The 23,777-nt window shown below is 40.9% G+C and overlaps 1 protein-coding gene across 3 annotated transcripts in view; it reads right to left on the bottom strand.

The window, feature by feature from the left end:
* UNC13B (unc-13 homolog B) overlaps positions 1 to 23,777 on the bottom strand; it is a 212,485-nt gene that overhangs the window by 125,480 nt on the left and 63,228 nt on the right. For all 3 annotated transcript variants that reach the window (XM_040540269.1, XM_040540270.1, XM_040540271.1), the window contains exons 8-10: positions 22,403 to 22,625; positions 7,228 to 7,554; positions 5,235 to 5,322 (exon numbers count right to left, since the gene is read on the bottom strand). In XM_040540269.1, the coding sequence (XP_040396203.1) occupies positions 5,235 to 5,322; positions 7,228 to 7,554; positions 22,403 to 22,625 (638 nt within the window). The remainder of the gene's footprint in view (positions 1 to 5,234; positions 5,323 to 7,227; positions 7,555 to 22,402; positions 22,626 to 23,777) is intronic.

The following is a 23,777-nucleotide window of genomic DNA, read 5'->3' as shown; positions in this document are numbered from 1 at the left end:
AAAAAGACACCTTGGCAACAAAGCTTAAGGGAAGTGAAATGTCGAAAGTAAACTATTGCATGGACTGCACTGTTCCTGAGAGGCACAAAGGGTTTCTGGCTCAAGGCAAGTACATCCTCCATTAGCCACCACACAGTACCAGTTGTACTGCTTAGAGGGCTCGCATTCATATGTAGGCAGCGTAGTCCAGAAGGGACTCTTCAAGGCACCTCACATAAGAGGACAGTAGTTTGCAACAAAACCTTTCTTTGTCAAAATAAAAATAGGGCTTCACACACCGAAATCAGCGATACAACATCCCCCCTGGACCAGGGCTTTTAAAAGTGAGAGCCTGATGGTTGTAACGTATTTACGGGTGCTTGATCAGAAGTGCTGACTGTATAACTGTAGGGCATGGGAAAATAAGACTGGGTACCTGTAAGACTAGAGAACAGTCATTTAATCCCCTGCTCTGGGTGCTTATCATATTCCAGAACGATGCCGTGAACTACATCTGCCACCTCGGTATGTGATCTAGTTACACAGCCATCATCAAGAACAGACTATTGACATTTAACAGGCAACATCTGAGATTAAAATCAAAATAATTGGTATAAAATGGCATCTGTAAGAAGAAAAGCCAAAGAGTGAACACTGCTACAATGACATTGGTTTTGAAACAAAAAAAAAAAAAACAGTATACTGAGGTATTTAATCTTCTGACATAAAAGAGAAAAGTGATACAGAAGACTTTTTCCCCCAATACATAGAATCTGTTTAAGTGCATAAAATTCCAGGCCCCACACACTCTTGTAATACCTTTAAATGCTGAAAGATTTTCTTGAGATGCAATATGATAATTTCTCTGAATTTCTCCTCTTCTACAGTGAGACAATTCTCCAGTATTATACAAAACTCAGAGTCAAATTTGTTTAAAAGTCACACATCCACATCCCTAGCTGAGGGCTATTTCAGTTAAGGAGGGCTGCAAATTGAAAATGCAATAGCCATGTGTTTGTTGTTCTTCTAGAAAAAAAGCTCCCACAGAAGGACTGCAGCAGATGAGCTATCAATTAATCCCTCTTTGTAGACAAAGTTCTAAGTGTGAAGGTGAGAATTATTGAGTCATTCCTCTCAGGGCTGAATATCCTAGGTTGATTTTGGCATAATTAATTTTCCTCTGAACAAACACAGAAAGAGCAGCAGAAAATAAGAAAAAGAAACTATGCATGCTACCACAAAGCTTTTTTAATAAGCATAGTTACAAATTTCTGAGCCACTTTGTAGCTGTCAAGTCTTAATTAAAGTACTACATTTCTCTGACTCATGGTGCTGTGGGATGTATGCATATTATTCACATGAATATTAATCTCTTCTCAGGTAGGAGGCTCAATTGCTCAGGAGATTTATAATCACATCACATATGGAAACTTATAGGGTGTCTTTTTTTCAAATTTCAGCCAGATAATTAACAATTAAGAGCATTAAGAACCATTTCAGTAGCCTATGCTAGAGGAATCCAACAGCTCGGATCAGTGACCTGGAGCTCCACAAGTACTAATATGAAATAATATCACAGACTGAGGAAAGGGAACATGAGCTGGAAAAAGAGCTGGAGGCACTGCTTTGAACATGAAGGACTTAAGCAGCAGCTGTAAGGGCTGGAACGAAAGAGGAAGATAGTCCTCTTGAAAGCTTCTAGGTAATGACAGAAGATTGAAAAATGTTAATATGGTGCTCAGATAAATGAGGCAAGACCTTTCCAAACAACCAACAGAATCACCTGAGACATTAGACTACTATCACAGGGACCTTTAAAATCCTGATACCCATCTGGATAGTCTGTATTGGTAACACTGACTTTCAAACAAGGTATAGAAATAAGCTGATGATGCAGAATGTGCAGAAAGCAACTAGCAGAGAAGCTCTTCTAGGTTTGAGAGAAACGACAGAGAAAGGAGTTGGGGATGCAAATGTATCTGAGAAAACTGTGACAGTTTTCCTGATGCTTTGGAAAGGAAGGAGTGAGGCACGCTAGATAACCACTATGTAGTTCAAAACCACAAACTAAAAAAAATCCAGAAAATCAGTAGCTAGAACTCATGAGAAACAGGCTTGAAGGGCAATGAGATCAGGAAGCTGTTTAGCAGTTAACAAAACAGCATTAACAGGCATAAATCACCAGCTGTCTCAAGTGAAGAAGCAGAAAAGGAGGTGCATTGAGAAACCAGTTCAAACACATCGCAAGCCCTTCAGAGGGCTTGGACCTTGAACTACAGATATCTTCCTGATGGAGTTTTTAAGGATGAGCATGAATACGGAGGGAAGAAATCAGAAGGCCAAAGCACAAAATTAAAAACCTAGCAGTGAACACACAGTATGACCGAAAAAACAATGCCTACTACTCATAGGAAAGGAGAGCTATCATCAGGTGGCATTAAGATGCCTGGAACACTTGATGCCTTAATTGCTTCTGGTTTTCACTGACAGGGACAACTGCAGTCAGGTAGCTAACAAAATTAAATGTTGTTGGCTTTTGTTTGTGTTTTTAAAATAAGTTTAGTTAGTTTAGCAAGTTAGGAAAGATGCTGCTGTAAAGAAAAACAAATGCAGGTAATTATTTCTGAGTCAGCTGGCCCTGATAAATCTTCATCCTCAGATACTAGGGTGCAACACTGCCAATCCACAAAGCACTAAGATCTTGAAAAACGGGCAGTGCACCTAAAGATGGGAAAAGGGCACACCAAGCATTTATGCTTAAGAAATAGGAAGCGGGGGACCTACGTAATTATGAAGAAATTATAATTACATAACTTCTTTTTTTCCTCCTGGGAATTAAAGACTGGAACAAATAATCAAATTATCTGCAAATCATCTATAACATAAAAAGGAGAGAAATAACAGGGAGCATGGTTTCATCAAAAGTAGAACTGTGTCAAATGCATTTAACTTCCTTCTATAACAAGGTAAATTAGTCTTAGGGGTATGAGAACAGAAGAGAAAGTTTTATACCCTGAGGTCTTAATGAAACTGCTAAAATAGATTGAAACACACTGGAAAAATTATATTCAGGGTAGGCAAACTCAAAGAATGCATCAAGTAGGGACCCTCCGGCAGTTCTAGTAGCGCATAGCCTGGCAGCTTGAGTACTACATAACTTCTCACATATGACTTGAAGGATTTGTAGGCATAACAGATTACAAAGAGACAGACAGAAATGTGTTTAATGAGTGAAAAAAACAATTCTGTAAGAACAAGTGCAAATCCATATACAGATCTAATCCAACACAAATATAGGCCAGGGAATGATTGACAAAACCCTTCATCAGAAGGGACCTCAGCTCTGGAAAGAATAAAAGGATAACCATGCATCAGGAGTGCTAGCCTGAGACAAGAAGGCACCACCACAGCAAGACACCTGATATCTTGGGATATCAGGATCACAGCCTCAGAGAACAAAGTCTTCTGTGCTCTGTAGTGCACATAAGCAGGCTTTCAGCTGGGTTTCCACATTCAGCTTTGGACACTGTACTTCAGAAAGAAAAAAAGAATGAAAAAAGACAAGGGCTGATTAAAGAGTGCCTATAAAAATTGACAAAGAAAAGGCTAAAAGGGTCCATTGGCAAATATGAGAAGAGTGAGCAGGGCTTGGTTCTCTCTTAGCAGCAACCCTCCAGTGGAGGAAGGGAATCAGTTCCACACCTTTACTGCTTGTCCTACTCAAGAGAAATGGATTTATATGGAGCAAGAGAGATCTACAGCAAAGGTTAGGAAAAGCAAAATAAAGACAGCTAAAGCCTTAACAGCCTGCTGGAATACTCCAACACTTAAGATTTTTGTTTTAAGGAAAGTTTGAATCAAAAGTTAGCAGTGGTTAACACAAAGTGAATTGTGACATTTTGCTGTCACAAAACCACCAGTTTAGAAACACTAAAGCGGTGTTTCTGTTAACGATCATTTCAAAGCATGTCTTTACTTTAAAAATTCAGCAGAAATACTAAATCAGAATACATTAATCAGAAGTTTTGATTAACACTGAATCACCACATGGACCTTGTACTCTCTCAGACAAAAAGATATCTAGGGAGAGGCATCACTGAACCTCTTGTCCTTTCTAGTATGCTTGTGCACGTTTTCCAAATGCACAGAACTAAACTCTTTTGCTTGCACATGCTACAAAACAACAATGGAAGTTCCCTATCTTATTGGATGCTAATGGTAGCCTTCAATTTCCATGTCACACTGATAGTTTTGACCTAAATTCATTCTGCTCAAAAGTGAAGTAACACAGTATTTGTTAGCTGGGAAATAGTTTACAATCCAGAGAAGCCAAGGGAAAAGCCATTTCTGCTACGGCACTTCGGATGCCTTCCCAGACAAAAGCCTTGTCTTCACAAATATTTGCAACAGATCCAGCAGAGAAAGAAAAGTTCTGCCGCTGATCAATAGATACTGTAAAATTATTTCCTATAAAAAAAAAAAGCTATATAAGAAAGTACTACTTCTAAATGAAATATATTAACTCTGCACTTTGTACCTATATTGGTAATAGGCAATATTTTATCAGCTATAGAACATGAACACAACATATGGTTTCTTTCTGTGGGCCTACAGACACAAAAGCAAAAGATTTGTAATAAAAAAAAAAAAAAACTTTGGGGGGATTAATTGCTGTTTTCTAAAAACAACACTGTTTATACTGTTGAAGAAAATGTCGCGACCTTTTCCTTTTGACTTTCCAAATCATGATTATTTATTTTTAAATCTTACTTTCATGAGCTGGAAATACCAAGAGACTTATTATACACCCACTTTCAATTAGTATATATAAAAATATTTGATGTAAAACTTCCCAAGGAACATTTTCACACGACAAATAATACAGATAATTCCTACTAAGCTAACAAGCTATCCTCAAGTTGCCTTGAGAAAAAGTCTTCATTTTTAACAGTTCAACACAAACCATTTAGTACCAAACCTTTTTTGATTACCATATACAAATTTTTAGCTAAGTTCCCTGCTTCTGCATCTTTTCTCATAATTCATCTGTAGTTCCAAAAAACAGTGTCCAAAATGTTTGGTAGAATTAGATAGCTCTAAGACCATCAAAACATGCTGCAGTCCTATACAGTATTTTAGATGGTTTTTTGTCTACAAAACATCAGAACTGTAACAGGAAAAAGAAATTAAACCATCAGCCACAGATCTAAAACTCAGGAAACACAGAGAAGGAGGGAAGCAATTCTCCATCCTACCTCTTGAAGCTGCAGTCGAACTTTGCTAATGGCTCGAATCCAATGGGCTCTCGCTGGAGAAAATGGTGGTTCGTTGTCACCGTGGTAGCTTAAGAACAAGAAACAGAAAAACACTATATGGCAAATGTTCATATGTAACGTAAAGATTCAGCATTACATAGTGCAATCACAGGTTCAGCTCTGGAAGCTGAAGCAACCAACAAACTCCTTGCAAACATAGCCCTGCACACATTATGTTAAGTGAGAAACTAAAGCAGAGATTTTCTCATGTACAAGAACTATCTTGGAAACTGATGAGCTGAAAAATATAAGCTAGGGTACAATCTTAGTCTTTTGGTGGAAAATCCACATAGATAAAAGCTTAGTTCAAAATATTTTCATTATTAAAAATAGCTCCAGGAGAAAGAAGTCATCAGTCAGATCATCAGAAACGCTGTCCAAGATTCCGGATCAAGCCAATTCAGCACAGTGGTATCATAATTGCATACAAAGAAGCAGACAGAAAACTTTCCATCCTCATACCTGTTGCAGGTCTCTTCTAACCACTGCCTCTTCCCACTCCTACTGCTAAGAACTTACAGCCTCTTTTCAGTGGAAAGGCTGGCAACAGGGCTCAGGTGTGTTTTTCCTAATCACTGCACCTTTCTCACTCTGCTTTTTCCTACAGCTTTTCAAGAGGGCACAGGTATTTGGCAGCAAAGCTTCACCTCTGCACCCCACAACACATTTTATACTCCGTCCTCGTTATACATTGGGCCTTTGATTGTATCGCTTCCTTTGTATGCTGTTGAGGTGTCAATCACCCTGAGATGCAGCAGGCACAGTATTTAAAATAGCTGATAGCAAGAAGCATCTATGCTACACATCTAGCTCAGGTGCAAATCCAGAGACCAAAGTTCAGAGCTAAGTTCCCTGTGTATTCTATGGAGACAGGCAAGTGTTACCACAGTGGAGAGAATGGGAGTCAGTGATGCAGTAATAAACTAGATGCCTAAATTAGCTTGGAATAGACTACGTGAATAACCCTCCATGTAAGCAAATATAGGCCAGCCATTCTGGGACAAGACTCTGTAATGAGAAGAGGAAAGTGAGTCAGAGTTTAAGAACAGATTAACACTCTTGCTAGTCTTGTTTTCCTTTTTTATATCTTTAGTGTAAGAGTTGCCTACACATGAACTGCTGTGGTTAATTCTTTCACGTAAGCACAATGACACCAGTGTAACTGTACACTCCATACTGTAATCCCCAAAGACTACAGACAGGCAGACATCTTTCCATGAATCTAACTGATCCATCCATCTTAACCAGAAGAAAATAATCCCTCATGCTTATGAGAATATAACCATATCCACACTAAGGGCTGCAATGATTTAACTACCTCACGAAAAGATAGATACTCTCAAACCTAAGTGGTGGAATTTGAAATTCCTGTAAAACCTGTACATAATCCAGAGCATTACTCCTCCAAACTTTGCTGAAATACTTCTGAGGACTGTCTTCAATACTGTCAACAGCTTGTAAAGCCCAAGTGCAAGAAAAGCTGCCATCATGAGTTAGAGCAACACATCAATTCACATGGTAAGTCTACAACCTGCAACTACATAAACAGTAACTCTAGCTGTGGTAGCTTACTATACAAGAAAAGAACGAATGCAGCTCCAACTATCACTATGCTCATGCATAAGCCTGATCACACATGAGCAATAAAAGCAGCTATCTTTGCACTAAACTACATTTATCAAATAAGAAACAGAAAATGCAGCAGTTAAATTTCAAGGGATTAACAGGTACATAGAAAATACAGTTTAAGTTTAGTCAATATCTCATAAATAACTGGTTCTACACATAAAAATGTTTCACAGATCAGCAACACCAAGCTAGTTGTAAAAGACAACTGCAAGAACAATGTATATAAATTTGCACCAGGAAACAACAAGGACGAATCCTCTTTGAATGAGTTGAAAAGATCTCAGGAATAGGGCACTTCACCTACCTCACTTGGGCTCTTGCATCAACATCCTTGGGCTTGTCAAGTTCCAGGGGTAACTTAGCTGCAGAGTGATCTGTATGCTTCTCCTCTGTCTCGCAGACCTTCTCTTCCCCTCCTTTGCCGCGAGGCTCCTCCTGCTCCCTGAGCCATGTCTGGCCATCCTTCTGGTAGCTGCCCGAACTGCGGTAGGAATGATTTGACTCTCTTTCCTGGTGATCGTCATCTTGCTCAGAGCCATGGGCACTTTCATGGGAATGGTCCAGCTCACTCAGGTGAGAGCTCCCCTGGCTGACATTACAAGAGGAGCCATATCTACTACTGCCAGCAGGACTATGAGAGAATAAGAAAGTCCGTCAGATAAAGCAATCACTTTGAAAAATGAAAAGCAATTTACACATCTAAAACCCTGCATGGGACACTAAATACACTAAAAAGATATGTTATGAAGTCATACCTAGCAATTATGCCTCCTGAACTAGGTCTAGACTTCTGAACTTCAAAACTTGGGTAGGCAATAGAAATACACAGCCTACCACTACATAGATTATGTATGATACGGAGTTACAAAAATCTGCCTGGCACCAATTGTTCACTTGCCCACCCTACATCAGCTAGACACTGCCAGTGAAGATATTCTAATAGCCAGAGAGGAATAAAAATGGAAACATGGGAATTCAGAGTGGAAGTGTTTGACTTCTACAGTTTTACTGCAGCTTTACCATGACCATTTAGGCTGTTAATAAGAAGTTAAGTTTGTTTATATTTATATAATACGATTATAATAAAATACACTGAAGTCAAGATCAAGGTTAAGACCACCAAATTTAAAACCTTTTACAAAAGCAGAGCAATTGTTCACAAAGGGATGCTGCATATGTCACTCCAATAAAGGTCTCTCAACAATTTCATTTATGCAAAAAAACAAAACAAAACAAAAAAACACACCACCACTACAAGGGCGTGATCTCTATGATTCAAGACACCACTTCCAGAACTGAATCCCCAGAATCCTCACACAGATTACAGTGAATGGAAATTTCTAAATTTCTCATGCAGTCAGGAAAACTGTGGCTCAGCCACGGTGAATATTTCAATCCAAGAATTAAGCAGCACTAATGTTTCTCTCACTTGTACAGTAATGAGAATTTGAAGCCAGACAGGAAGTTTGGGGAGTGCAGTGCAGCAACTGTCAGATCAGAGACAGAACCACTTCCACTTCCTAAATGCATATCTGTGGGTGATTCAAGTCTCCAGTTCAAATTTTGATGGCAATTTTAACTTGACACATGCACATGTCTGAATACAGCCTCATGAAATACTGATACTTTCCTTTAGTAGCTTCCCTAACTGCATGAAATAACTTTTGCAGAGATTTTAGGAAGAGCAAGCATTAGAATACCTTCACTGATATCTCTGTAAATGTTTTACAAGCATCAGTAATATGAAATGAACCTATTTAGTTCTATAATATGTTAGCAGTAAGTTAAGTTTTTCTCTAAAATTAAGTTTTTACTTTGCAGTTTGAAAACAACATGGTTATTCCTTTCAATACCTTATCTACTGTTGATTTTTCTTAGCAAACACAACATAATTATCACTAAACAAGAAAGCAAAGTGAATTGTATGCAGCAGAATTAACACACAAAGAACTAAATTTCTGAAAGGCTAATGAAATTAGCACTAAAAGCATTTCATTCAGCAGGACACAGTGCAAGAGCATTGGAAATCCAATCAACACTTCAGAAAAAAGAGCGGAGAAAGTGGAGAAAATAGTATAAGGGTTTGTGCATTACTAGTGATCGCGGTTTACCACATCCCCTGTGACAGCTATCAGTGATACTAAAAACACTTAAATACAGAGGGGACTGAGCTACTAACATCAGACACCAAGGCTAACATCTACTGCTGCAGTATTGCATTATAAATGGTCAATCAGTTGAAACCATTTATTATGCCTGATTTGTAACTAGCCTTTTCTCCTTCAGTTGTTCCACGCTATTCAGATCTGCAGGCTGCGTGCTAGGATGAAGCATGGCTCCATTAGGAGCTGAATCAAGCTCGGTTTCTTTCAGTTCAGGCTGCTCTGGTGCATACTCATCTGTCTGATCTTTCTGCAATTCACTGGAAATCACGTTCCGCTGATCTTCGGGCTCTTTATCAAACTTCTCTCCCAGCTCTTTGTTGGATGCATCATCAACAGTGCTTGCACCAGATGGTTCTTCAGAAAGTTCATTGTCTACAATGTCAGGCTGCTTTGAAGACAAGTTTACTTCTATATTTGCATCAGTCAGTTGATCTGAGACTGCAGATTTTGAGTTTTCATCTGAACTGACTGTTCTTAGCACCTTGTCATCTGGTTTTGACAAAGCCTGCGGTGGTACATGTGGTTCCCTTTTGGCAAAGGTCTCCTTGTTATCTTTTTGCCAGGGAAAGGAGAAATCTAGCTTTTTCCCAAACACTGCTCCTTGGGCAGTCTCTGGTTTACTCACCTTTTCTTCACTGCCTCCTTCAAAGAGACTCGAAGAAAGTTTCTTAAAGCTGGACATGAGGCCCTGATCTGCCCCTGCTTTATTAACAGAAGGCGGCTGCTGAGAGAAGAAAGACCCAAACGGCTTTCCAGTATCAGCAGATGACATAAAGCTGAATTTTGGCAAACTGAGCATGCTTGGTATTTCAAAGACTGTTTTACTGCTGTTTGCATCTGTAGGAGCATTATTAGGCTTACCCTGTTTCTTCAACTCACATTCAGAAGAAATCCCTTCCTCAGGTATCTCCTTAATTGACAGATTCTTTTCTTGTCCAGCAATTTGCGGTTCTACCTCACCTTTTTCTTGTTCATCCAGCTGAAGGTGTTGAACACTGGGCTCATCAACTGGAGCTATGGGTTCTCTGCCATCACTACTGATCATGTCTGGCTGGTCAATGCCAGCATTAGCCTGATCCCCTGGAACAGCAGGCTCTGATTCAAGTGCAGCACTCTTATTTGATTGGGAAAGGTCTGTGTCTGTCCCATTAACTGGAGCTTCAATTTCCAGTTCAAGCCCACCACTAGAGCCAGTCCGAAGGGTGTCAACAGCTGCTTTGTCTGTAGAAGCATCTTGTTCCTCTGTTACATGTGAAGACATGTCTAGTTGGCATGGACTTACCTCGGTCTGGTCAGTGGCCTCAGCCTGCTCTGTACTGACTGCACTATTGAAATCAGACTGGCATGGTTTAACATCTATCTTCCCAGAGGGCTGTGCATCACTAACCAGCTGCAGAGCCTCTGGGACTTGACTTTCACCAGACACCACTGCTTCTGGAGTGATCTTCAGAGGTTCCTCTTTACAGGTTTCTGAGTTCCTGTTTTCTTCATTTTCTGTTTTCATGGGAGATTCTTTTGTGAAGTTCTCTTCTACTGAGACAGGCAATATGTCCTGCTTCAGAGAGCTTGACATATCTATTTCAGACTCCCTGGTTGCAACACTATCTTCTGTCTTCCTAGAGTATTTTGCTGGAACAGACCCAATGACATCTTTCATTTCGCTGCTTTGAGGTTTAGGGGTGGATTGTGGAGGCATCTCTTTTGGAGATTCTTTTGGACCTTTGAAGATGCCAAAGAGATCATTTGTGAAAGCTGGTGCTGGGCCACCTGGGAGGGATGAGAAACCAAAGAAAGAAGAGCTTTTCTTCTGTGCAGTAGGAGGTGCAGGAGCTTGCGGTTGAGAAAAGAAACCAGACAACGTTTTAGGAGGTTTCATTTTTGTCATGAAGCTTGAAAACATTTCAACTGAAGAATCCAGTACCGATTTATCACCCTCAGATTCTTTAGGTTTGTTTTGCAAATTAGATGCGTCGGGCATTTTAGAAATAAAGTGTAATTCTTGTGCCTGTTGTAACCTGTCACCAGGAGCTTGTTTGGGTAATTTATGTTCCAGCAACTCACGTTGTGCACATACTTCTTCAGAGGCTACTTCATTTTTTATGTCACTTGCAATATTTGAGTCATTTATAATCATTGAATCCATTTTACCATCTAAGTCTGTACTATAATCTTTATTTTCAGAAGCTTGTTCTTTTGAAGAATATGGCTCTTCTTTATCAATAGGAAATTCACTGTCCGTCTTCCCTGTGCTACCCAGAGCATCATCTTCTGCCCCTAAGGAAACAGTCTGCTCATCCTCTGAATGCTCCTGCACATTGGGAGTCTGAGGGCAAGGACCAGAAGCATCCAAACTGATTCCAGCGGTGTCATCAGTCTGAGGAGGCTTTTTTAAGTCACTCTCTTCAACTACCTCGGCAACACTTTCTGCATTTTTCACTGCCAGCATTTCTGACTTGTTTTCTCTCATGGTGACTTTATAAAATGTTTGTTTGCCAGTCACTGCTGCAATAATATCATCAACTTCTTTCTTATTGTCTGCATCTTGCTGGCTGGCACAACTGGAAATTTTGATACCAGAATCATTGGAAATACTTTGGGTCATATACGGCTTAGAGTTCATTGGTTTAGCTGGTTTTGTATTAACCTCCTGTCCTCGAGTAGTTTGTGGCTTTTCATCCAAAAAGGATGTCAAATTGAAGAAGCTAAAGCTAGTACTTTTTTGAGGTACGCTCTTGTCAGCAGTTGGACCGCTGGAAAAGAAGGAGGGCAGATGAAACAGCCCCTCTGTTTCTTGCTGCTTTGCGCTAGCAGGAGCAGGAGTGGGTGCTGAAGGCTTTGGATCGTCTGATCCAGCGAAGAAGGAGAATATGCTCCTACCGGCTGGCTGTGGCTTTGGAGCAGTGATATCAGAAAAGCTGAATGGGAAACTGAAACCTGATTCTTTAGGGATTTGATCTGGCCTTGGTTTTGTCTGATTCATTGTGCCACCTGAACGATTTCCTCCTTGTTGCTTTGGTCTGTATGTGGGTACACTGCTCTGCTGCACAGCTGACTGATTCAACTGCCTTATATTGGGACCTACAAGCAGTGGCTTCTGTGAAGCAATTCCAGAAGGCACTTTCTTACCCTCAGAAGACTCCTCCTCAGCTTTTCTGCTCAGTTGTTCCTTTTGCGCCCCAGTGCTAGGAGAGATCTGCCTGTCTGTGCCTTCCGTTCTCATCCCTTCCTTAGGAGTGGAGGACAGACATGGCATACTAACACTCTGAGGACCACCAGACTTTACAGTTTTTTGTCTCGATTCAGCCACAGTTCTACTACTGGTTTTTGGCAGAGTTGCAGCGCTTGGTGTTGGCTGAGAAGACACAGCTTCCACTTTGAAGAGATCTCCAATGGATCCAAACAAGGATGAGATGCTGGAGGCTTCCTTCTGTTCTGGATGTATCACCTTTTCTGGTTTATCATTTTGATTTTTTTCCAGATCTGGTCTTGGCTGTGGTGCTTTACTTACTTGTGTTTTGAAGAAGTCAAAAAATCCAGAAGTTTGGGTTTTGTTAGCATTTGAGCTTCCAGAAGAATCTTCCCCGAGGCTGAACAGTTTCAGGGCACTTTTAAATAATGTTTCCTCGGGCTCAGGGGCTGGGTGGCTCTCATTTGGCTGTGGCTGACTGGGTTCATTAATACTCACATGTCGTTCGAGATGCCTGGAAGCTGGCATTGCTTTAGCAGGTCCCTCTGCTCTTACAGGCCTGCCATCTGGAGCAGTTTGGCTCAGTTGAGAAGGAGATTTTGTTAATCCTGCTTTTTTAACATGGATGTTTTCATTCTGGTTTAATTCCAGCTTTTCATTTCTAGCAGCCTCCAAACTAAGATCTGACGAAGTATTTCTTCTCAGTTGTGATGTAACAGGAAACTTTTGCCATGCCTGTGCCTCATCTGATTTTTTATTTGGTACAAGTGATAAAACATCAGTTTTATCTTCTGGTGATTTTGACTGCATGTCTGCTCTCTTCAAGGAAGAATCTTTTGATGTCTCTGAGTCAGGACCTGAAGACTTCCCAATCAATCCACCCAACGCAGAAAATAGAGAGGTAACTTTGTTCACTGGCATTTTCTTATCTTCTTCAGTCTTTTTTGCTTCTGTTACTCTCTCAGTAGTTGCCACAGTTTCTTCAGCTTTAGGAGTAGATTGAAACAGATGGAAACCAAAGAATCCTGATGATCCGCCCCCAGCAGTTGTCACAGGGACAGCCTTATCCAGTTCCTTGGTGTGGGCTTCCTTACTCAGCGATTTATCACGAGCCCCTCTGGAATGTATTCTAAGATCAAGGGTTACCGAAGATTCCTCGGAATAGTTCTGGGTTTCCTTTTCAGGTCTAAAATTGACTTTGAGTTTTTGAAGTTTATAACCCGAGAAGTCTAGTGGCTGCTCTCTCTGATAATAAATGGACTCTTCAAACATCTGTGAAAATGTCTCCAAATTCATGTTCATTAACTGATCACTCCTCTGCAAAGCTACTGACAAATCCAGAGGTTTATTTGTTGAATAATCATCTAAACACTCCTCTTCAGCAAACCAAAATAGCTCATCTTCATTGCCAAGAGGGACCTTAAAACCACAAACAGCAATTGTGTTGTCTTCCAGCACAGCTCTTGGAATGGAACCCATCTGAACATTATAATCCCAGCACTCTGGGTAGGAAAAAGTCTCCGGAGCACACACATAAACGTACTGCCCAGTGGGATCAGTGAGTAGTGAATACACATACTGGCTGTCACTGTACATGTAGTATCCACAGTCTCCATCTTCTGATGGCCACCATACACCCTGCTCAAGCAGCATCAGCCACTCCTGATAGTCCTGGCTATAGGATGAGTACATAAAGTTCTCATCCATACTTAAAGTCTCTTGGTCAATTAGGGTCCACATAGTTCCATCACAGCCAGAGGAGTAGCTTAAATCCATTGGCAGCTCTTCTAACGAGTAACTGCCATCTCTCTCAAAAGGTGGAAAGTTACTGTAACTTTCATTGAGAGAATTAGCAGTCCACGCATCATTTTCTTCTGAACAAAAATCTTGAAACGTTAATTGGTCAAATGACTCATATGACATCACACTTAAATCCAAACTTTGTCCATCAAAATTGGCATTAGTCTGCCAATCCATCACATTTGCATTTCCATCCTTTTTACAGAGATTCACTACCATGTCATTTTCAGGCCAGTCCATGAACTGAGGCGGCAGAACAGAGTTCTGGTTTAATACGTAGTAAACTGGCAGGGCTATTTCACGAGCCTCAACAAGTTCCCCCACTTCATATTCCCATTCAAAGCTAGAATGACTTCCTGTTTCCTGGTAAGCTGAGTACTGCTCTGTAAGGTTATGGTTTTTATTAGTCAAATCAAGAAATTCATTTGACTCTTTCTTTAAAAAGGTTGGAAAACTTCTAGATTCTGCATCCTGATAAGCAACTTGCCTACTCTTTACAGACTTTCCAGATAAGTCGTGTACCTTGGCTTGAGGATTTAGAGCATCAGGGGGCACAGAATGCTCAGCTGGCTTATTTACTCTTGTGCTGGGCAGGTGGTCAGTAGTTTTGGAAGATTCCATCATTTTCACATTATCCAGTTTCTCCTTTGTTTTGGGCAGCAGATTTTTAAAGAAGCTGGAAGTTTCCTGCTTTTCTGCAGTGCTGCTTTGGGTATCAGAAGTCATTCCTGAGTCACTGGATTTTCTTTCCAAGTTAGAATCCTCACTTCTATCAAAAAGCTTCATGAAGCCAAGAGAGTTTGATTTCACCTTCTCCTGCTTACATTCAGCCACATTTTCATTTGAAGCAAATTTAAATAAACCAGAAAATAAACCAGAAGAACTGCTTTTCTGGCTATCACTCTCATTTTTAACAGTCAACTCATGGTTATTGTCAGTGTTTTCATTGGAAGAAATGTGAAGAAATCCAGAAAGAAAACCTGGCGTGTGCTTCTTCTGCGTATCATCTGCATTTGCAGCTGCTGGCCCTCTGTCTGAAAGGATGGATTCAACTACGCTGTCATTTAAGTTTGCATTTAGTCCTTTTGGTAATCCTCCTTTTAAATTTCTAGGTTCTTCCTGAGCATTCTTAGTTCTCTGCTGCTCTCCTGCAACCATGGAGGTAATAGAGGTGCTCTCCTGGTGTTTATTTCTGCCTTCTTGGGCAGTAGATACATTTTCTTTATTCATGTTTTTCGTTTGTTTAAGTTCTTCCTTGTGGTCTGATAAATCTGGAACAGAGCTAGATTTTAATGAAATGGCATTTTCTAAATTCCTGCTTCTGTTTTCAGGCAAAGAAATGTCACTAGAACTCAGATGACTTGTTTGGTCCTTAGAATTTGCTAGATTTTCTGCAGAGGAAAATTTAAATAATGAAGGAATAAAGCCACCTTTCTCCTTTGTATTTTCTTCCTTGTCTGAAAAACCCAACCCACTGAAAAAAGGAAGTTTCCTGGTAAAAGGAAATGAGTGTTCTTCACTTGATGAACTGTTTTGTCTTACATCTTCCTCAGACTTATGGCCTTTAAAAAGCCCAGGCATATTTTCTTTCTGCCCTGGTTCAGCAGAAGGAAGTAACAACTGACTGAAAGACTTTTTGAGTGGACTGAAAAAGCTTTCGGGTGCTGTACCCTGATCCTGAGGCTCTGAATGAAGTTCCCCATTAGCTCCATTTTGCTTCTTTCCCAGTCCATGACCTGCAGTATGCTGATCCCTTAAGTGATTTGCAGGAGGCTGTTCCCTGGCAGCATGTGTGCCCTCTTTTATGGTGGCATCTGGCTGATCTGTAACACGATGCAACTCTGACTGCTTCTGTGGCACATCCTGCTGCTTTGGAGCCAAGAGACCATCTAAATTGGCTTTCAGACTGAAGGAACTGACAGAGTTTGTGAGTCTACCAAAGACTGAAGACACAGAAGTGCTATTTGCATTTACCCCTGCCTCACGTTTAGTCTCACTCAGCTGTGACTCAGGAACCATACTGCTGGTCTTGTCTGCCATCTGTCCAGACGATCTCTCACTTCTGTTTGCCTCATCGGCTTTCACAGCATGGCTGTTCTCCTCAGTGTGCTCCTCTTTTACGACTTCTTGTTTTGGCACTTCCTTCTCAGAGAAGATCTTTAAAGGACTAAACATGCCTAGAACAGAATTCATAACTGAATGCTGGTTCTGCTGGCTGCTGGTGGTGGTTTCCTGTGATTGCTGGAGATGATGCAGTGTGGAAGCCTTACTGCCCACCTGAGTGGTTTCTTGCTTGCTGGAGTTTACATTCGCGGCTCTTTTATCACCACTCACCTGGGATGGTAGCAAAGAGTGAATGGAGAACTTTGTGTCAGCTTTACTATCTGCCTCCATTCCAGAAGATGAACTCTCACTTTTGGGCTTGCTAGAAAGTACATTTGAGACTCCACCTTCTGATAAGGTTCTGGTTTCTGTCTTCTCTGGAGTGGAAGAAACAAGCTTTTCAACAGAGGCTGTGAGCTGCTTTGTGCTTGACCCCACCTTTTCAGTCAAAGAGCTGAACAGGGAATTCACAGTATTCTTCACACCTGACAAGTCTGGAAGAGATTCAGATTTGCCCTTGGTACCCTCCTCCACAGCAGGATATTTGGTCTGTTCAGACTTCCTGGCTTCTACCGAATTATCAGCATTATCCTGCTTCAGTGACATGCGCTCAGCATTTTTTCTTGTCTCTGGCAATGTAGCAAATTTGCTGATTTCTTCCTCCTTTTCAGCCAAGTATTCTGAAACTGTTTCTACCAGACACTGAAGTTCATCAATCGTGTCTACATACTCCTCGCTGGGTTCTTCGACAGGAGACAGTGTAAAGTCTTGCATAGGATGACCATGCTTGCTCCCTTTAGTCTTGTGTTTTTTATCACAGCTAGCCTTTAACTGGGACCCTGAATTTGCAGGGTAATTAACAGTGAAATCTCTCATATGGCTGATGTCAGAATCACACCATGTTTGTGAAAGCATTGCGAGTTCCTCCATTTCCTCATCTGAAACGGACGAGTACTGAAACTCATCAGAAGCACTGCTGTCAAATTCCTCTAGGATATCCAGGGGCATGAAAGTATTATCTGGCAGCCCTACGTGTTTCATTTCTTCACCATTACTGAGGTGAAGTGAACCCTCATGGTTCACTGCCTGTTTGTTGGGCAACTTACCACTTTTAACCATTAATCCATTTTTGTATGGACGCAGGATGGGATAAGCAGACAAACCTTCCTTATTTTCAGATCTGCTGGTATATTTTCCAGTCCTATCATATACTGGGAAATCATCATTAGGTTCAGAAATAGTTGCCACACCATTGAAACAATTTTTTTTCTCCCTTGGAAAGTGCAGACCTCCGTTACTTTGCAGGCTCATTTGCTCACTCTCTTCAAGATTGCTGTATCGCAGTTTCTTTTTCCTTCTCCTATCTATTGTATCGTACTCCTGAGGATACCTAGGGACATCTACAGACCCTGACTCCACACACACATTTTGGCAGCATCTTGATCTTTCACAGTGATTGAAATTTTCCCTTTTTGAGAGAGTTTGCATCTTTTTTATGTTTGCTTCCTGCCAACTTCTATTTTTATGGCTCTTTTCTAAGAATTCCTCTATTAGCAGTTTTCCTAGCTCTTCATAGTTACTCTCCTGTTCTTCTTCTCCATCTTCAGAATTAAATGGAATAATCCTGACTCTGTCATTCCTAGCTAGAGATCCTTGTCTAAGATGAAAAATAAAAGGGGTGGGAGGGAAAAGACAAGAGACAGAAAAAAAAAGGAAAGGGGAAAACAACAGTTTTTTTAAAAAAAGCTTTAGAAAGGACAGAAAAAAAAAACAGTAATGAAAAACATGCATTAAATAAAAGAAAATTAAAATGAGAAACATCCAGACATTACAAAACTGAAAACCTGTCAATCTACCACCAGTAAACTTCAATCAAACCGTCAAAAAAAAGCAGTGTGGGTTATGATATTCCACCGGTTACAGTTGCACAGAATTTGGAAACGCCTGTTTGAGAGAGAACAGCTTTCTGTGATCAAGTGAGGGCACGCGGCCCTAGCTGTACCAGTACTCTGCTGCTACTTTTCTAGGCATGCTTTAAAAAAGTCAGTTATTACAGTAACAGGACTACTTTAAGACACTGCTCCCACGCACACCATTCCACTATGCTATGAATGCATTTCAGTTAGTCTAGGCAGCAGACCTCAATTTAGCAGTATTAGCAGTATTCATAAAGCCCACAGGACACTTTGTTTCTCCCAAGGGTGGCTAAAGGGCAGTGAATGTGTGCAGGGACTCAGCAATGACTGGACTCCAAGGAAGAAGAGACAGAACAAAATACAAACTGTACACACCATCAACATGAGGAGCTTAAGTTATGCCACCGCTCCTGTTTGCTGTGAGTGCTCTCACTGCAGGTAACGCACTCCCTCTGCAGATGCCCTGCAGCGTGGGCAGACGCAGCACCAGACCCCTGACCTCAGCTAGGGAAAACTGAGCTCATGGCTGTAGTTACTCTGGTTGTGATGCCATGAGGTCTGGTGGAGAAATGGACAGAAGTCTGTGCAGAGCAAGGATGGACCATTTCTTTGGGTATCTGAGCCCTGAAACCTGGTACAAGTAGAAGACAGGCTGATTCTCTTCTGTCCTCCACCAAGGAAACTTACCCTCAAGCCTGCTGCCTACATGTGCACTGACAGCAATCTTCTCCCCTCAAGGAGCTCCTCCAGAAGCAAAATGAAGATCTCTGGGGATGCCACTGAGTCAGAAGGCAAAACAACCCATTGGTGGTCGCTACTAGCCCACTGCCAGCCTGAGAAGCTTTTCAGGATCTGTACTGCCCCATTTGCAATGCATCTGAACAGATCCAGCAACCCACATTGTCCATTGCGAGAGAACAGATTTAAGGATCTAGTTTTGCTGTCAAACCAGCTGAAGCTTCCCAGAAACCCAAATACATGATCTTTGGGATTTCAGGATTAATTCCTAGCCCAGGATCAAAGGATTAAATATCAGTTGATCACCAACCCAAAACCTAGTAGCAAGAAAGCTTCATGTTTGTCTAAATCTTCCAAGAGTTCCTGTAAAAAAAAATCAAAATGCTCATCTAAAAGGTGCAAAGCAACTTTGTCTCATGTCATTAGTTGTCTGGAACTAGGCAGCATGAAGGTGCACCCACCCTGATACTTTAAGAGCAGATCAAGAGAAGAGAAAGGGCAAAGGGTACATGGGCTTTGTATGGATACTGCTAATACACCAAGTCTTCACCTTCACAGGCTGAGCTGCCTGGGCACCCCAATGTAGGATGCTCGTGGGATAGCACTGAAAGAAAAATAGGTCATTGCATTTCCACTATTGCTGGTTTAGTGCTTCATTTCCATCAGTATTAGCTAACTTGCACTAATTGGAAAGATACTCGTTACCTTAAATGAGTCCTGTTGCACACGGTTTAGAACACTTCCTACACTTCTTGCTTGCAATTTTAAGTTCACAATGGAAACGACTATCTTAAAAAAACTAATGAAATTGAAAAGACTCATAGGGCCACCATAGTTACTGGATCAAGCCCTTCCAAGTCTGAGCTGAAAGCAACGGAAGCTACATGAATGCATGAAGAGCCATTACCTGTAAATGCTGAACCAACAATTGACTAATTTAGGCAAGAAATGATTTTTGTTTCTAAATGAGCTCCTTCCCCCAGAAGAGGTTCCTCTACCACTCTACAAAACATTTGTTTTATTAGAAAGAGAGCAATGACAAGAAGTCCAACACCCAGGAGAGGAAAAAGATGTCAAGATCAGCCCGGCACTAGACCACCACAGATCTGAAACACAGCCAAGGCAAACAGCAAAAATCAGCTGAACTGTGCCACAAGACGACTTCACAGCAGCAAGAGCAAGGAGACAAGCACACAGGCTGCACAGAGGTTAACCCACCTATCAGACAGATCTAGAGAGTGCCTGCTCTCTAGCGAGCACTGGCGGCTTGTCATTTGACTAGACTCAGATGTGGACTCTAGGTCAGTTCGGCCACTCACAGTGGAATCTATGCTATCATATCGCCTTGGGAGTGAACAGGGCGAGAGCAGGGAGACATGGAGGACACATGGTTACACAAAATGAACATTGCAAGGAAAAGTTAGTGCTTGAATTAAAAAATAAATAAATCTATGCGGAAGAAAACTGCTATTTTGAAGTCAGACTGGCTGTTGGGAGCAAAACACTCCCAGAGCAAACAAGAATAGTATTTGTTATCCTTTGGAGAGACGGGAATGAAACACGTCCTTCTATTAAGGAATGCAATTATGCTTAACAGGCGATAAAGAGCATCAAAATTCTTCCAGCCAAACCCAAATGTTGTTAGAAAAAAAAAAAAAAAACAGATGTTAATACAGCCAGTTACAGCTGAAGCACTTTGGCATTTCACCTAATTCAAGACAGGTTCTAGCTGAACTTTGTCTGGTTCCTCTGGGTCTGCCCTATACAGCCTCCTACAAGCTGTCATTTCCTCAGCAATCATGAACTGCAGTCTGCCAGGAACTTCATCAAGCATCTGCCTGGTCCATGGCACACAAAGTTGCTAAGAGCAAAAGTTAAACACGTTTTGTTTTTGCAATACTCTATACAACTGAGTTTTGAAAATATTTAAGATTGCCCAATGTGTGTGTTTTTTTTCCAGCCAGTTCTACTTAGAAATACCTCTCTGACAAGAAAAGAGAATCCCATGCAGGTTCTTTGGAAAGCTTATTTGCATTTCCTATTTTTAAGATTAAATATGTAGTAAAAAGTCTTGCTAGTCATGTAGGAAATGCACAGGGGAACAGGAATCCCCAAAGGGAGCAGGCTACAAAGCTCTTAGTTTTTAAGTAAACTTTATCAGTCTAGATTCTTTCATATCCATACATTAAAGAAATAAAAATTAAAAAAACATATTCCATCTTAGTATTCTTCAACAGTTCAAACCAGAAGTCTTTTCCATGGAATGTTATGTTACAAACACATTTATTCACTAGATATGGCTAGAAGTTCACAACCCACTGTTCAGCTTGGCACTTCCACAAAAAATAGCTTCAATTCATCTTCACAGACTGTCAGCAAGATCTTCAATAATTTTATTACTATAAACTAATGGTATAGAATATCATGGAAAAGGGACTACCTTGCTTACATTAGGTATTTAACAGGCTAGGAAAAAAGCACCAAGAACGAGGTCGTACTGCAGTAAATGCATTTTGTTGGCTCACTTGCATGAAATCCCAGTAACAGTGACAACTTCAAGTGTTACCATTAAACTTCAGCTTTTACCATTAAAGAAAAAAAAAGTCTAAATTTAGCCTCAGCCATATTCAGGCAACTGAATTCAGGTTCAGGCTTGAGGAAACAAGAACATTCTTACTAAGAGTGATGAGTTAGAACAAATCAGTTACAATGCATATAAAGCCCTGCACCTCCAGCTCTGGCAGTATTTAAGAAGCTGCCTTTCTTCCACATCTGAGGCAGAGGCAGCAACACGCCCTGTTCCATAACCCCACTCTTATCAAGTTTACTAGCACTATCTAAGTTCTTCTGCTTCCCCCTTACGTTTAACTCATCTTTTCTTTGAAACAGTGTTTTTGTTACATTTTTATAGCTCCCAGCTTTAGCTCACAACCATTGATCCTAGTTAGTTAACTCTGTTATGCTTAATACTTAAGAACAATTCTGAAACTACTGATTTAGGGTCAAAAAGCTAATTTAGAGCCAGTAAACTTATCTTTCAGGCAGCCCAAAGGAAAACACACTATTCAACAGTGTTGCATGATAACGGAAAATAATCTGTTGAAGACTTTCTCCTTAAATATCCTGCTTTGGCAGAGCTAATAGAAGAAGAGGAGCTAATCTGAAACAGAAAATGCATCTGCCCCAATAAAGAGGGGCATATCCTAATAGGACAAACTCTGCCAGACAGGGCTTTGTGAGCACACCCAAGCGCTGGTACCAGAACAACCTATTAGTAAGTGTCCTGGCCTTCAAAAGTTAAGGAAAATGTACAGACAAGAATAAATGACCTCATAGTTGAGTATATCTTTAAAAAGTAATTCACTGAACTGCGGGATCTGGTGCAATACATAGTCTTACAGGTTTTTCCTAGTTAACAGTTAGGTCCCAGTGTTAGCAAAACATATCATACCTTCCCAACAGAAGCCTTTCAGAGCCATTCTGCTGCCCTCCTCTGCTAGCACAGCACCTTCAGGTTCTGCTGTGGAAAAGTAACGGGAAAAGAAAAGCTGCCCAGAAGGCATCACTCACCTGATGGCCACATGCTCACGATAATCCAGGTCATAATTTTGTAGGGAGTCAGCACAGGATTCCCGCAAGACTCCTTGTTGCTGCAGGCGTGATGGTACGGTGAACTGGTGCACAGAGGCATTGGGCTGCGCGGTCGTGTGGTACGGAGGAGGAATGCTGTTACTGGTCTCGCTGCGATAGTCACTGTCTCGATCATCCACAGCACTGTCAGCATCTTCAAAGGCTAAGAAACAGAAGTAGTTAAGGGAACAGCTCTTTAAAGTTGCTTCGCTGGGACAGTGAAGCTGATTTAGTTTTTAAAAAGCTACAACAAAAGGCTATGTCTGCAAAGGATGGACATCCACCTGGTAGCTGGTTATAAACTCTGGTTCCCTCAGTACGCACCAAGGAACTCCAGCAATTGCCTCCTCACCTTCCTTTCACTCTTCCTATCATAGGATTTTTCTCTTTAGTCTTTGCTAACAGGCAGATTAAAACATTTTTTATAAAAAACAGAGCAGAACAAAATAAACAAATCAAAAACAACTCAACATCAAAACTTACAGGTTCTTTGCTACTGCCAAAATGAACTTTTAGATGCTGGGGAAAAATACTTCCTTATGGAAAGGAGCTCTTTCTTGGAAACTTTTATTCCTTTTAGCTGTAATGCCTTCTCTCCTCTCAGCAGCCTTAACCACTGTTCTAGCATTTTGGATCTTTCATTTAAAATGTGTTTTTTTGGTAAAGGTCTTAGCTTAAGTTAAGAGAAACTAATGAAAAACTAAGAAATTCAAGGCAGTCAGCATGGAAATCAGGACTGGGAGAGCAGCCCTGCCTATATACAATTACTAGCTCTTACAGGGGAAAAATGCTGCATTTAACACACCCAGGTACATTAGCCTGTTAAATTTAGTAGCGAACACTAATGATAACCTTCACAAAGGAAGAAGCTCCCTTCCCATGAATCCCTCTCTCTGGAGGGGCACTTTGCTTGCTAACCCTTCAGAAAAAGAGAACAGAGGAAAGGTTTCAAAAATGCAACACTGTTCTACAGCTGTGTTTGGCTGTGCAGAATGCAATGTTATCTTTGCAAGCTCAAAATGAAATTCACACGCACATCCCTGTACATCAGCGGAGCGCACCATTAACATGCTTGAAACAAAGGAAAACAAAAAATAGCCATTATTCACTCTATCCGCCACCACCAGCCTGTTTAAAAAGGACAATCAAATTCATGCCCCCCTGTGGTAAGTTATCCAATGGTCTGTGGCCTACACAGCCAGTCACCCTGAGGCTAAGCAATGAAGTGAGAGTGCTGTTTTCATGCCAGATCCTCTAAAAAAGTTTACACTGTTGCAAATAGGATGCACAGTCAGGGAATGCCTTTTTTCTTCCA

Source organism: Cygnus olor, chromosome Z (genome assembly GCF_009769625.2).
Source record: "Cygnus olor isolate bCygOlo1 chromosome Z, bCygOlo1.pri.v2, whole genome shotgun sequence".
In the NCBI taxonomy this organism is placed as follows: domain Eukaryota; kingdom Metazoa; phylum Chordata; class Aves; order Anseriformes; family Anatidae; genus Cygnus; species Cygnus olor.
This window is presented reverse-complemented; position numbering and strand designations above follow the sequence as displayed.